Raw genomic sequence first — 12,723 nt, forward strand, 5'->3', positions numbered from 1 at the left:
CTTATAACCGTTATGATATGGACCCCAAACAGCAGTTACAACCATGTAACGGTCAAAAAATTTTCAAGCAACAAAATTTATCGGCCCATTACAGACCATTTTTTCAAATCGGGCATTAGGGCCGTATCAAGTAACGGGAACCACCGTTACCGTTAACATAACTGTTTTTTAATACCATGCTCGAAACAGGTCACTTTGGAAAAATGAATGTTAGAAACCAGTTTTTTTCCTGAAAACCAGTTTGTTTGTTTTTTGACATAAAAATAAAAATTAAAAATTAAAAGAATTGGGCATAAAACTTGCACTTTTTATAAAAGCAAAATAGAAGAAAAACACAAATCAAGAAACAAAATAAGGGATCTGTTCAATTATTCAAATATTCAATGGCTTATTAAATCCAGCCCCCACAGGCTCCTAACAACACTAAGCAGAATATTTTTTGGAACAGTCACCAGCAGGCTAGGATTGTTAGGAAAGACATACCTCAGACAGAGTACAGCTAGCCTCTCCAAGGAATTGCTGCTCCTCCAACTTAAGTGCCTAAATAAACTCAAAACAAATTATAAGCTTCAGTCCTGGAAATTATCCACAAGTTATTTATACCTAGCCATAGCTGATATAGATGAGAGTCATTTTCAGCATACTTTTTTCTTAAAATAGTGAAAATTTCTCAGGGCAAGAGTACTCAAAATTATCCATCAACAGTATGTATTGCAATAGTCTAGGTCAGCATAAGAAGAAAACAAGACAAATACAATCCTTACTTAGAATCATTTCTCATGTTCATAAACACATCGAAACTTCCAGTGATGAAGCTACTTTCATAATAAATGAATAAATAAATCCATGATCACCTTAGATGCCAAACTTTGTTCTAAAGCATTGTGATGAAAACGTTTGAATAAACGAAAAGATGGAAATGAAGTCACGTGGCCTCAGTGCCCTCATTGTCCTGATAGAAAACATATATCCTAGGGCAAATAGAAGTATCCTAGAATGAAATACATATTAGTTCTTCTAGAAGACTTCCAGGTTGCTAGCTTGCTAGTGAAGGTTAAGCTTCAAGACTATATGAGAGGTATGTAGTTTCCTTGTCCCTCTCTTTCCTTCAATGATTATGAGATTTGAAACTATCTCCAACAAATTGAGTTGGCTCCTAGTAATCTAGCCCCTGGGAAATGGATTCCATAAACGAGGGGCTAAATTTATGTTTGGGTACTGGAAAAGCATGGGAAATGAATTCACAAGAGAATCAATGCCGAAAATTTGCCCCTTTTATAATTACCATCATGGGTTGCAAATTTCTGGGAAACAGATTCCATCCAACAGTCAATTTTTTGAACAAGGATAAAAAGGCCTCTCCTCTCCCAGCAACTCTTTCCTATCGTCCAAACATAAAAACTGGATTTCTGAGGATAGCTTTGCCAGTAGCCAAACACCATAGAGAATCTCCTTCACCGGAATCTATTTCCTGGTAAGAAATTAACAACACCTTTTAAAATTCCAGGGAGCCAAATGACACCTTGGTACACAAAAGAGGCAACAGGAGTCAATAAACTAAAACAAAGATCTATCTGTTATCACTTATGCGGTTGGGGTAACCACATGGTCCCCCGTGGGCGTGTATTGGTCAACACATTCTGGGCGCTTAAAAGCTCTATGAAGTTCAAAACTAAAAGACAAAGCGCATCGCTCTCACTACGGTTGAAGTTATTCGCCACACTTTTACTCTCATCTTTTCCTACAAAAAACTACCAAGTAGCAACTAGGGTGGAGACAATTCAAAAGGGGAAGGTTGATGTCCGGCATGAGGCCAATCATAACACTTTCGCCAATCTTCCATTTAAAAGTTGACCCCAAAATGCTGGGAGAAAGGCAAAGATGATGATTTGCAACTGTTTATCAATGACTAACAAGCATGCACATCAGACACGAGGCATGTGCACTTCCCAATATCTTATTGGTGGCAATAATACCTACAGACTATACATTCAAATTCATCTCATGACATAGGCGTATGAAGAACTGAGATTCAAGTTCATATAATAGAACCGATGATGAACACAACAGGATAACCAAACTACCTTTACTGGCACATTGTGAAATTGAGTGTCGATATCATACACCCGAAACCTGTAAGAAAAGGTATTTGCTCAGGGCACATAATAGTTATAGCAAGCAAAAGAAAGCACCTGGTTTGTGAAGGAAGAGTGCTTAAAATGCAATACCAAAATCATCGAAACAAGTGAAATAAGCTAAAATCGCATTTGAGTATTTCACAGAATTATCGAAGCTTACACCAAATGCTGCACAACCTCAAAGTGGTATGTAACAGTATGTTTTGCAATCCATACAGGATTTAATGAATTTAATACCACTTCAGTACGATCAAGCTCTTCAAGCGTTCCATCTCTTCTTTTTGTATAAACAACTGCCATGGGGTCACTCTACAAAGACAACTGAGCTTATTGAGGGACAATGAGTAAAACCTGAAATGTAACAATGTAAAAATACCATTGTCCTATAATGGAACATGACTGCGTATATAGCAAATGATGACTAGAGTAAATTATTTCAAGCATGGACTCCGAAGTATAGGTGAACAAATAATTTGACCAAACTGCAAGAACAGTGATAAGTTCCAAAATGGCATAGTGAATTCAAGAAAGCAAAGAACACAGTTCCAAAAAATGAAAAGAGACTGTAAATTCAGTACAGTACTAGCGTTTAAAGAAAATGCATGGCACTCTAAACCACCTTTGCTCAATCCACAACGTTTAAAAAATAACACATGGTATAAGAAAGTTTCCAGGATGATCAAGAAGGTCAAAGTGAAGATTGCATATTTTGGTAACAAGTCCAAGCCCTTCACTTGAAAGTTGAAACACAGGTTTTCTGATGCATCCAGGCCACGGATTCCTCGTGGACACTAGGGGCCCCACTTGAGACACATGGGAAAGATCTATCTACCATATATGCATCCGATTGTACAGTGGGGCCCATAAACCTGAGCAGATAGTCCTATATAGTAAGTGGTTGGACTCTGGGACTCACAAGTCCAACTAGGTATTATTTTGGGAATGTATACATAAACCATGAGGTGTATCTGAGCCTTGTATAAGTCGTAAACCACCCACAGGTCCATAGAGTTTTGTATAGGACTCTTTTAGTAAGAGTTGAATTCTAAATTTAGTTTCTTTAGATTGTTTCCATCCTATTGCAAATTGATCAGGATTATGCAAGTATTATGTGGGCCAACAGAAAGCAAGCCAAGAAGAACTTCTAGAGGATTCTTTCTAGAAACGTCTGGCATTGTATTCTTACTAGAAAACAAATATATAGAATTCAGATTTAATGAAAGTTTTGATGTTCTCTTAATTATGAGTGTTTTTGTGTGTGAGTTCTAGTTTTGTACTAGAAGGCTGTTGACACTGTTCTGAACGTGACACATTCTTTGGTGCTAGATTATCAATTTTGTGGCAATGAATTGGAGAATTTGATCTTAGAATAGTACACATTTGCAATTTAATCAATTAAGTTCAATTTCTTCTATTTCACTAACCGCCACATCACTTTCAAACCACCTTGTGACATGTCTGTTGGCTATATAGATCAAATATAAGAGAATTAGATTCTACAATCACAGTTATGGAAAACTATCATGTTGCTTTGAAACCGGGTTACTCCAACCAAATTGTAGAACTCCACAAGCTGAACAGTGAAGAGTTTGATTATGAAGATACACCGTACACGTGATAATGTGAAACTCCATCTTCAATGTTGCTCATTCCTCTTCACCTGTCTTGTGATTATTCTAATCTTCCTTGTTTTCTTGCATTTCTTGGTGATATTTCATTTGTGTAGATGCCATGGTAACAAGACATTTGGAGATAGAATTACCAGCAAAACAAATTCTTGCACAAAGATGATGACATAACTATCAGAGCTTTGCTACACACGCGTGCAGAATAAAACTTGTGTACATGCCACTAGAGCTGTATACAAGCGGAACTGAGTCGAGCTTGGCACAGCTTTTGGCCAGCAGCCTATCCCAGCTCGAGTTCAGCTCGGCTCGGTCCTCGAGCCTGACTGGCCAGCTTGGCTTGGTCAGCAGCTCAGGTCAACTCGAGTCGAGTGTTTTCTTTTTTAGTTTTTATATGTGCGGGTCCTTTTTTTATATTATATATAATATATTAATTAAGTTTTATATATAATATTATATAATTAAGTTATAACTCAAGCTGAGCTGAACCGAGTCAAGTTCAGGTCAAGCTTCAAGTCGAATAGAGTAGAACTCAGACTAGCTCAAGCTCGGTTTGAAATTCTTTCAAGCTCTAAAAATCAGCTTGGCTCAGCCCAAACCCAGCTTTCAAGCTGAGCCGAGTCAAGCTTATCCGAGCCAAGCCGAGCGAGTTAACCAATGTAGCTCGGGCTGTGTCCAGCTCTACATGCAACACATTTGCCAACATGGCATGTGTGTGAAATCTAATCCAGGCATCAGGTTAACATGTTTTCACAAAAATAAAATTTGGTCTAATCAGCATATGGGTCCTAGTATTGGAAACAGGTGGGTGTGTTAGAAAACTTCAGCCAAGTTTTTTAGAGCCATACATTTGTTTTGCAAATTGTGGCCCAGATGACTAGTGGATCGACCTGATTCTTGGGCTAAGGCATCAATATATGGATTGGATCTGGGACCTATGATGCCATACTAGAGTGTACATGAGTTTTATTGATGAGGACATCGTGCACACGCATGCCCACACGTCGTCCACACGTACATGCACACCACCACCCCTACGCACGTACGTACGAAGGAGGGCCCCACCGTTAATCTGGCTCGATAACAACGTCCAAGGAGGGCCTCCTAGCTAGCAGACGAAGTTTTGATTCAAAAGAGTGGGCCCGATAATCAAGAAAAGCCCATCACGGGATCTCATGATCGTGGCCCACTAGTTGGATTGATTTCGTATTTTAGGTTTTGCTTCTTTTTATTATTTATAACATCATGAACGCTTTGAATTTTTTGTTTGGTTTTTATTTTAGTTTACTTCATCTCCAAGTAAGCGGTTGCGCACATGGTGCAAGTTTAGGGCTATAGGATTTTTCCTATAAATAGGCACCCCTTGTAGTTCTTTTGATTCATTGAAGTTGAATAAAAATTCCTACATGGTTTTTCTACTCTCTAAGTTTCGCAATTGTGGAAAAATTAAAGTGAGTGCGAAGCCCTCCCTTTTTCGAAGGGCTGAGATTAAAGTGGGTGCGAAGCCCTCCCTTTTCGAGGGGTTAACTACCGTGGTGCGAAGCCGCGTTTATCCTCATCCGCCCCTCTATCTTATTTCATCTTTCCCACCACCATCTTCGCACCCAATCCGTTTGTTTTGCAGCTATTCATCCCTCCACAGTCAATTTTCAGAATCTGACCCTGCAGGAGGGCTAAAACTTTGACGGAGCACCACGCCCAGACCACAACTCGGATCGACGTGAGATTTGGAGGTTTTGCAGGCCCAACCTGGCCGACCAGGGCCAAGAAGCCGATTTGGGAAGGCGGGCCTTCATCGCACGTGCGGCCAGCCCATCTGCGCACATGCATCAATCCCGGGGCACCGTCTACATGCGAGAGCTATTTCTGGGTCAGGTTTTTCTCTTGTTTTCCTCTTTCATCCCTAATTTTATAAACTCTAACCCTATATTGCCCTAAATCCCCTATTTCTATCTCTTTTCTCACCCTGGGGTTCCTTGATTTGAAATTGGTGAATTCCTTGGATTAGGAATTAATTGTCATGCATGTGTGGATGATTTCTATTTCTCTTTGAGTATTGTTTGGTTCATAATTTTTATTAATTCAGCCCTAACGTGTGTAGGCCTGAACCCACATAGATTCCCCTTAATTGAATATTTGGACTTTTGTGTGGGATGTGGAATTTGTGTAATTGTTTATGAACTATGTGATCTTAAGTCTGAAATCTTGCACATCATATCAGAATTTCATGTCCTGCATCATTTATTGCACATGTATGTAGGCTGAGCAAAGCTCTAACTAACGAATATTTGCAAAATGAATCCTGTTGATCATCTAAATTTCCAGATCTTTTATTCTCCAAATCTAATTCACTTTTTTTTTAAATCCAAAACAAAAGTTTAATAAAAGAGAAAAATATAAGAAATAGTGGCATTTACTAATAAATTAATGGAATAAGGTAGAACATTGAAGAAGTTAATGTTATGTGGATAAGATGGCAAATTGCATTAGGAAAGTGGCAAAAGTAGTCTTACGAGTATTTAGAGGGTTACGGGGTTACGGGTTTTAGGGAAGTGATGAAATCATGAAAGAAGTTTTAGAAGTATCTGGAGGGAAAAGCCACTCAATACTCATACAAGGAAACATGGTGGTGGAATTATAAGGTTCAAAAGGCTATTAGGGAGAAACTATCATGCCCAAGGTCAGGCAAGGGACTAGAAACAAGGATATTTCAAAATATATACAAATGAAAAAAAGAACACTATGAAAGTAGTGAGGCTCAACTTGTAGAGATGAGAGAGAAAGGGTAAGGACGATCATTTACTATTTCAAATTTCATGGTAGGTTTAAATGAAGTTTCAGCATTGTTGGTTCGCAACATATTGACTGTGTCTATCTCTATATAGCAATGGTTTGTGGGTATAATAATATAAATGTGCAAGTTAATCAGGATAAATAATTCAGAATATTCAATGGACTTTTTAACTAGTGGTTTGCACCAAACAGGCTAAAAGAATCTCATCCTGTCATTGCTATCTCTAACAAGATCAGATTGAGTCTCATTTTAGTTATACTTTGATTTAGTGTCAACTCTTTGATTATAATCAACCTATGTAATAGAATATTCAACAACACTTGATTGTAATCAACCTATGTAATAGAATATTAGACAACATTTTATTGTAATCAACCTATGTTGTGGAATATTAGGGGCTGTTTGCTGTCTCATTTACCTGTGTAAATCTTTGAAAATAAGCAATAATTAATTACCAATGAAATTACCACATCATTTTCAATGCAGACAGTAACAGTTGAATGCTAAAAACATGGAGGGGAGCAAATTTCATGTGGGGCCCACAGTGATGTATGTGGCCTATCCACACTGTTCATCTGTTTTGCCAGCTGATTTTAGGGCCTGAGCCCAAAATTTAGGCAGATCCAAAGCTCAAGTGGACCACACAACAGGAAATAGTGGGAATTGAACACCTACCGTTAAAAACTTCTTGGGGCCCCCAAAATTTTTGGATCAAACCGATATTTGTGTAATCCCGTCATCCATGTTTGTGTGACCTTACGAACTGGATAGATGACAAATAAACAATCTTGTGGGCCTAAGAAGAAAAAGCTTTTCAACAGTGGACATTTTACGACCATTTTTTCCTATGGTGTGGGCCACTTTAGCTTTCGATCTGCCTCATTTTTGGGCTCACGCCCTAAAATGTTTTGTTAAAACCAATGGACTCACTTACATCACAGTGGGGCCCAGAAATTCAAGTCAGTCTTTTTCAGACCACTCTTTGAGGCAGAAATACACATCAACTCTCAAACCACGGTAAAAAAGAAATAATGTGATATTTACAGGATATTTACATTGGAAATGGTAAATCAAACACTCCCTTTGACAACACTTGATTGTAATCAACCTATGTAATAGTCTATTACATAGGACCTGTGGGAGTTTTGTGCTCTCACTGCCAGTTCCAAGCCCGGATAAAGGAGGAGGGCCGCATCAGGTCGGCAGCCGGCATCTTATGCCATAACTTCCATCATGAATCCGAAGTGGATAAGGATTCATGTAGCTAACACCATTAGTTGGGATAAGGCTTGGATGATGATGATGGGGGAAGTGTGGGGACCTAGACCATGTTATTTAAGAGACATGATCAGAGGAATCAGAGGGTACCAATTAAGGATGATTAGATCAAGGGAAGGTAGAGAAGCTAGTTTCAGAATGTGTTAAATGATGATCACTCAAAGAGCTAAGTAATAGAAGGAATCATATACTAAAATGAGGCAGAACAACATTGATACTTTAGGAGGATTGGGATATTTGAAGTGACAGAAACTTCGAGAAAGATGAAGAGATGAAAGGCCCTAGGACCAAATGGTATACCAAAAGAGGTTTGGAAGTGATATTGGTTTATTTTTGTTGACAAAGATGTTCAACAAGACTGTAAGATTGGAAAAAAAAAAAAAAAAACCCAAAGAATGGAGGAAACATGACATGGGACCTATTTATAAGAATAAAGGAGACATACATGCAACAGTAACTATTGTGGGATTAAACTTGTACTACGAAACTTTGGAAGAGAACGATTAAGCAAAAATTAAGGCATAAGACGTTAATTGTCCTCATCTTGAGTATGTGTGGACCACATGTGGTGTCCACACATGCCTCGTGTGGTGATAAGTGGTCCCCTTGAGAGTGTTCCACTTCTTATGCTTGGGTTCCATATGTTTTGGGTTAAGTTTTCGGCCCATGGGCCTTAGTTTTGTAAGGGATTAAGTAAAAGGGGCAATTTTGTAATTAAATATTATTATTGTTAGCCCTAGTCTAATAATACAGGGAGAAGATAAACAACATTTTGCTTCAACAAGGAGATAATTGTATGGGGGAAATATTATTCTAGGGTATGTGGGAAGAACTAAACATTACCAGCCCTTGTCAACTGATTATGACACCATGAGATGGTAGCGAGAAGAATTTCGTGCTGCTAAATTCCTTTTTGGTCTTTGCCCTGATTTTGAGCCTGCTTGGAGGTAGTGAGTTTGCAACTACTACAGAGGCATTTGCCATGTTCAACGTGCAATAGTGTGAACACCACAAGCTCACTTACCATTAATCAATCTACACTTGTTTCTTCTTTTAGTAGAGATGAGAGGAAGTTATGGTGACATAGTCATGGTCAACAATTTGGTGGTAGATATTCAAGGGCAGGTCATTTTGGTGGTAAAGATTATTGGGGAGGTCTTGGTATAGATTCTGGTGGTATGTGTGGCCAAGGTTGTAGACATCGATAGTGTTCTTGCTGTGGACTCCCTGGTCATGCTGTTGATACATGTTGGAATCTCATTGGCAAGCCGGCTTGGACTAATCAAGTTCGAACTTCTGTTGACAGTTCTAAGGGATATGTAACTAAGCATATCTCCCTCATTCCAGCACGAGTACAAAAGTGATTCAGTTACATTATCCATGGATGAGCACACCAAACTACTAGAGGATCATTCAAATCAAACATCTTCCTCCACTACTACTCTTGATACATCAACTATGATATGTCTTACTTCCTCAGAAAATTTCCCTTAGATTATTGATTTAGGAGCTTCAGACCATATGATCAATGAGTTTGGTATCTTGTCTCAGTTGGATAAATCTAGTTATATTTCCTCTATAATATTGGATGGTGACACTTCAACCCATGAATCTAGGTTAGGTACTACTCATCCTTCTCCTTCTCTTTCATTGTCATCATGTTATATATTTCTAAATTTCCTTGAATTGTTATCAATAAGCTAACTAGATCCTTGGGTCCCTACTCATGGCTCAGTGGTAGACTTTGTGGGTTTCAACATTGAGGTCATGAGTTCAAGTACCCATGTGGGGTGCGTGAGTGTGGGGGTGTGTGTTAAAAAATTAAAAATAAACAAAAAGCAAACTACATCCATGAATTGTTCTTTACATTTTATTCCTCTTATTGTAAATTTTAGGATTTAAAGACAGGGAAGAGGGTTGGTGAAGGACATGAAGCGGACAGTCTTTGTTTGGACAATGGAGTGACTGGAGCTACGTTACAGACAAACATTTCATCTTTTTAGTGGCATTGTAGGATTTGTTACCCGTCATTAAGTAGTTTAAAGAGTGATTACATCGTTGTCTTATATGTCCTAGTTAAGGTGTGAAGCTTGCAAGTTAGGCAAGCTTCATAGAGTCACATTCCACATTGTGTGGACAAATAGTGTTAGTGCATTCTAATGTGTGGGGTCCAATGCCTGTTCCTAGTCTATTTGAGTTTAAGTAGTTCATTTCATGGATGATTATTCTCCTATGACCTAGTTATATTTAATGAAACATCTATTTGAAGTGTTTCTTGCTTTATAAAGTTTCATATGGAAGCTAAAACTCAATTTAATGCTCAGATTTGTGTTTTATGCTTAGATAATGCTAGGGAATGTGTCTTATGAAATTGATTCATCTCTCTCTATCAATGGCATCATTAATCAAACATCTTGTGCATACACACCACAACATAATGGTGTCCCCGAATGTAAGAGCAAACATTTAATTGAGGCTATGCAAGCTTTGTCATTTAATATGAAGGTACCAAAAAAATGTTTTGGGGAGCTGAAGTCTTTACTGCGTGTCGTTTAATAAATCGAATGCCTTTGTTTGTTTGGATGGTAAAGGAACTTTTTTTCATTTTGTCCTAGTATTCCTACATTATGTCCCTCCTAAGGTATTTGGCTGTGTTCGTACATCAACTGGATCATTCTCTTAACAATTTTGAACATGAGGATAAAAATGCAAGAACAATTCCTCATGCAAACGTTACGTCTCCGTTGATGCTACTTTCTTTGAAAATGCACATTATTTTTCTGAGAATGGCAAGTCATTGCAATTTGGTGAGATGCCCACCACACTTCCAACAGTGCCTAACACAATACCTACATCGGGGATGGGAATGTACAATACAAGTCTACTCCAGACAGTCTAAGCATGGTTACAAAGCTCCTCCAATGGCAGCCTTCATTGATCCTCCTCTTCCATCTAAGATCACCATCCTACAGATTCTCTTTCTTTTGCACCTTAATAAATCTGAGTTTACCCATCGCTCTTTTCAAGGGTATACATTCTTGAACTCAATATCCCATTTCTCATTTTGTTTCTCTTGTTGAATTATCTCCTTCTTTTTGTACATTTGCTTTAACTTTATCGTCTGTGTTCGTTCCAAGAGGCTCTCAGTCATGATGGATGGAAACGGGCTATGGAAGAAGAGATGGTTGCTCTCCATCATAATCAATCTTGGGCATTAACTAATTTACCTGCTGAAAAACATGCAGTTGGGTGTACACTAGCTAAGTATAATCTTGATGGCTCAATAGTTAAAGGCTCATTTGGTCACTAAAGAGAACTCTCAAATCCTTGGAGTCCACTATTCTAAGACCTCTCCTGTAGAGAAACTTAATTTTGTGTGAGTAATCATTGTTGATGCGAATATTAGTTGCCTCTTGTGTCAGCTTGTTGGGAAGAATGCATTTCTTCATTGGGATCTTAATTTTGTATGAGTCCACTATTTCTCATTTTGTTTCTCTTGTTGGATTCTCTCCTTTTCATACATTTGGTTTAATTGTGTCATTTGTGTTTGTTCCGAGAAGCTCTCGGTCATGTTGGATGGCTATGGAAGAAGGGATGGTTGCTCTCCATCATAATCAATCTTGGACATTAACTAATTTACCTGCTGAAAAATATGTGGTTTGGTGTAAATGGGTGTACACTAGTTAAGTAAATCTTGATGGATCGATAGAACGCTTGAAGGCTCGTTTAGTTGCTAAAGAGTGCTCTCAAAGCCTTGAAGTCCACTATTTTACAACCTCTCCTGCAGCAAAGCTTAACTTTATGATAGTTATCATTGTTGACGCAAATGTTGGTTGGCTCATGTATCAGCTTGATGTTAAGAATGCATTTTTTTTCATTGGGATCTTATTGAGAAAATGTATGTGGAGCAACCACCTAGTTTTATTACTCATGGAGAGTCAAACAATGCGTGCCACCTTGAGAAGTCAATTTATGACCTCAAAAAGCCTTCAAGAGCTTGGTTTGAAATTTTTATTGAAACAGTCAAACAGCATTTGAAACATGGCATTAACAGAGTCAAGTTGACCACTCTATTTTTGTGAAGCAAAGTGGGGGCAAGCATCATTGTGCTAGCAATGTATGCAGATGATATTGTTTTTACAAGCAGTGATGGTGTCGATATTAACAAGCGAAAGGCCTTATTACAACAACAATTCTATACCAAAGACTCAAGTCGTCTTTGATACTTCTTATATATTAAAGTGGCTAGATCCAAGCTAAGAATTAATTTGACACAGTGGGAGTATCGAGTAAGTAATGGATTTGTTTGCCAATACAGGTTTTCTCAAGCCCAAACAAGTTGAAACTCCTATGCATCCAAATCAAAAGACTAGTCTAGATCAGGGAAACTTGATTAACAATACAGGAATATATCGTCATCCTGTTGGAAAAATGATATATTTAACAATCATTCGACTAGACATCACATTCCCTGTGAACGTGACTGGTCGGTTTATGTATGCCCCTCGTGTTCCTCATATAGAAGCAGTGTTTAGTATACTCGGGTACTTAAATGGGGCTCCTCGTTTTTGTACAAATATAATGGTCATCTCAGAGTTAAATGATATTATTTAGATGTAAACTGGGTTGGTTCTCATTTGCACAGAAGTCTACCATAGGTTATTGTACTTTTGTGAAGGTAACTTGGCTACATTGGGAAGTAAGATGCAGAATTTGGCAGCTCGTTCAAGTGCAGATGTAGAGTACAGGATGATGGCTCATGCTACATGTGAGCTTGTATGATTGAAGACGTTGGTGAGTGAGTTGGGATTTCCCGTGAAGCTATATTGTGAGAAGTTTTTTCTCATATTACAAACAATCCAGTTTATCTCGAGCGAACTGCGCATAT

The 12,723-nt window shown here is 38.3% G+C and overlaps 1 protein-coding gene across 1 annotated transcript in view; it reads right to left on the reverse strand.

The window, feature by feature from the left end:
* Positions 1-12,723, reverse strand: part of LOC131247146 (uncharacterized) — an 84,251-nt gene that overhangs the window by 7,430 nt on the left and 64,098 nt on the right. Inside the window, exons 9-11 of the mRNA XM_058247579.1 lie at positions 2,299-2,447; positions 2,085-2,133; positions 484-540 (exon numbers count right to left, since the gene is read on the reverse strand). Coding sequence (XP_058103562.1) covers positions 484-540; positions 2,085-2,133; positions 2,299-2,447 — 255 coding nt within the window. The remainder of the gene's footprint in view (positions 1-483; positions 541-2,084; positions 2,134-2,298; positions 2,448-12,723) is intronic.

The sequence above is a fragment of the Magnolia sinica genome, chromosome 5 (assembly GCF_029962835.1).
Source record: "Magnolia sinica isolate HGM2019 chromosome 5, MsV1, whole genome shotgun sequence".
In the NCBI taxonomy this organism is placed as follows: domain Eukaryota; kingdom Viridiplantae; phylum Streptophyta; class Magnoliopsida; order Magnoliales; family Magnoliaceae; genus Magnolia; species Magnolia sinica.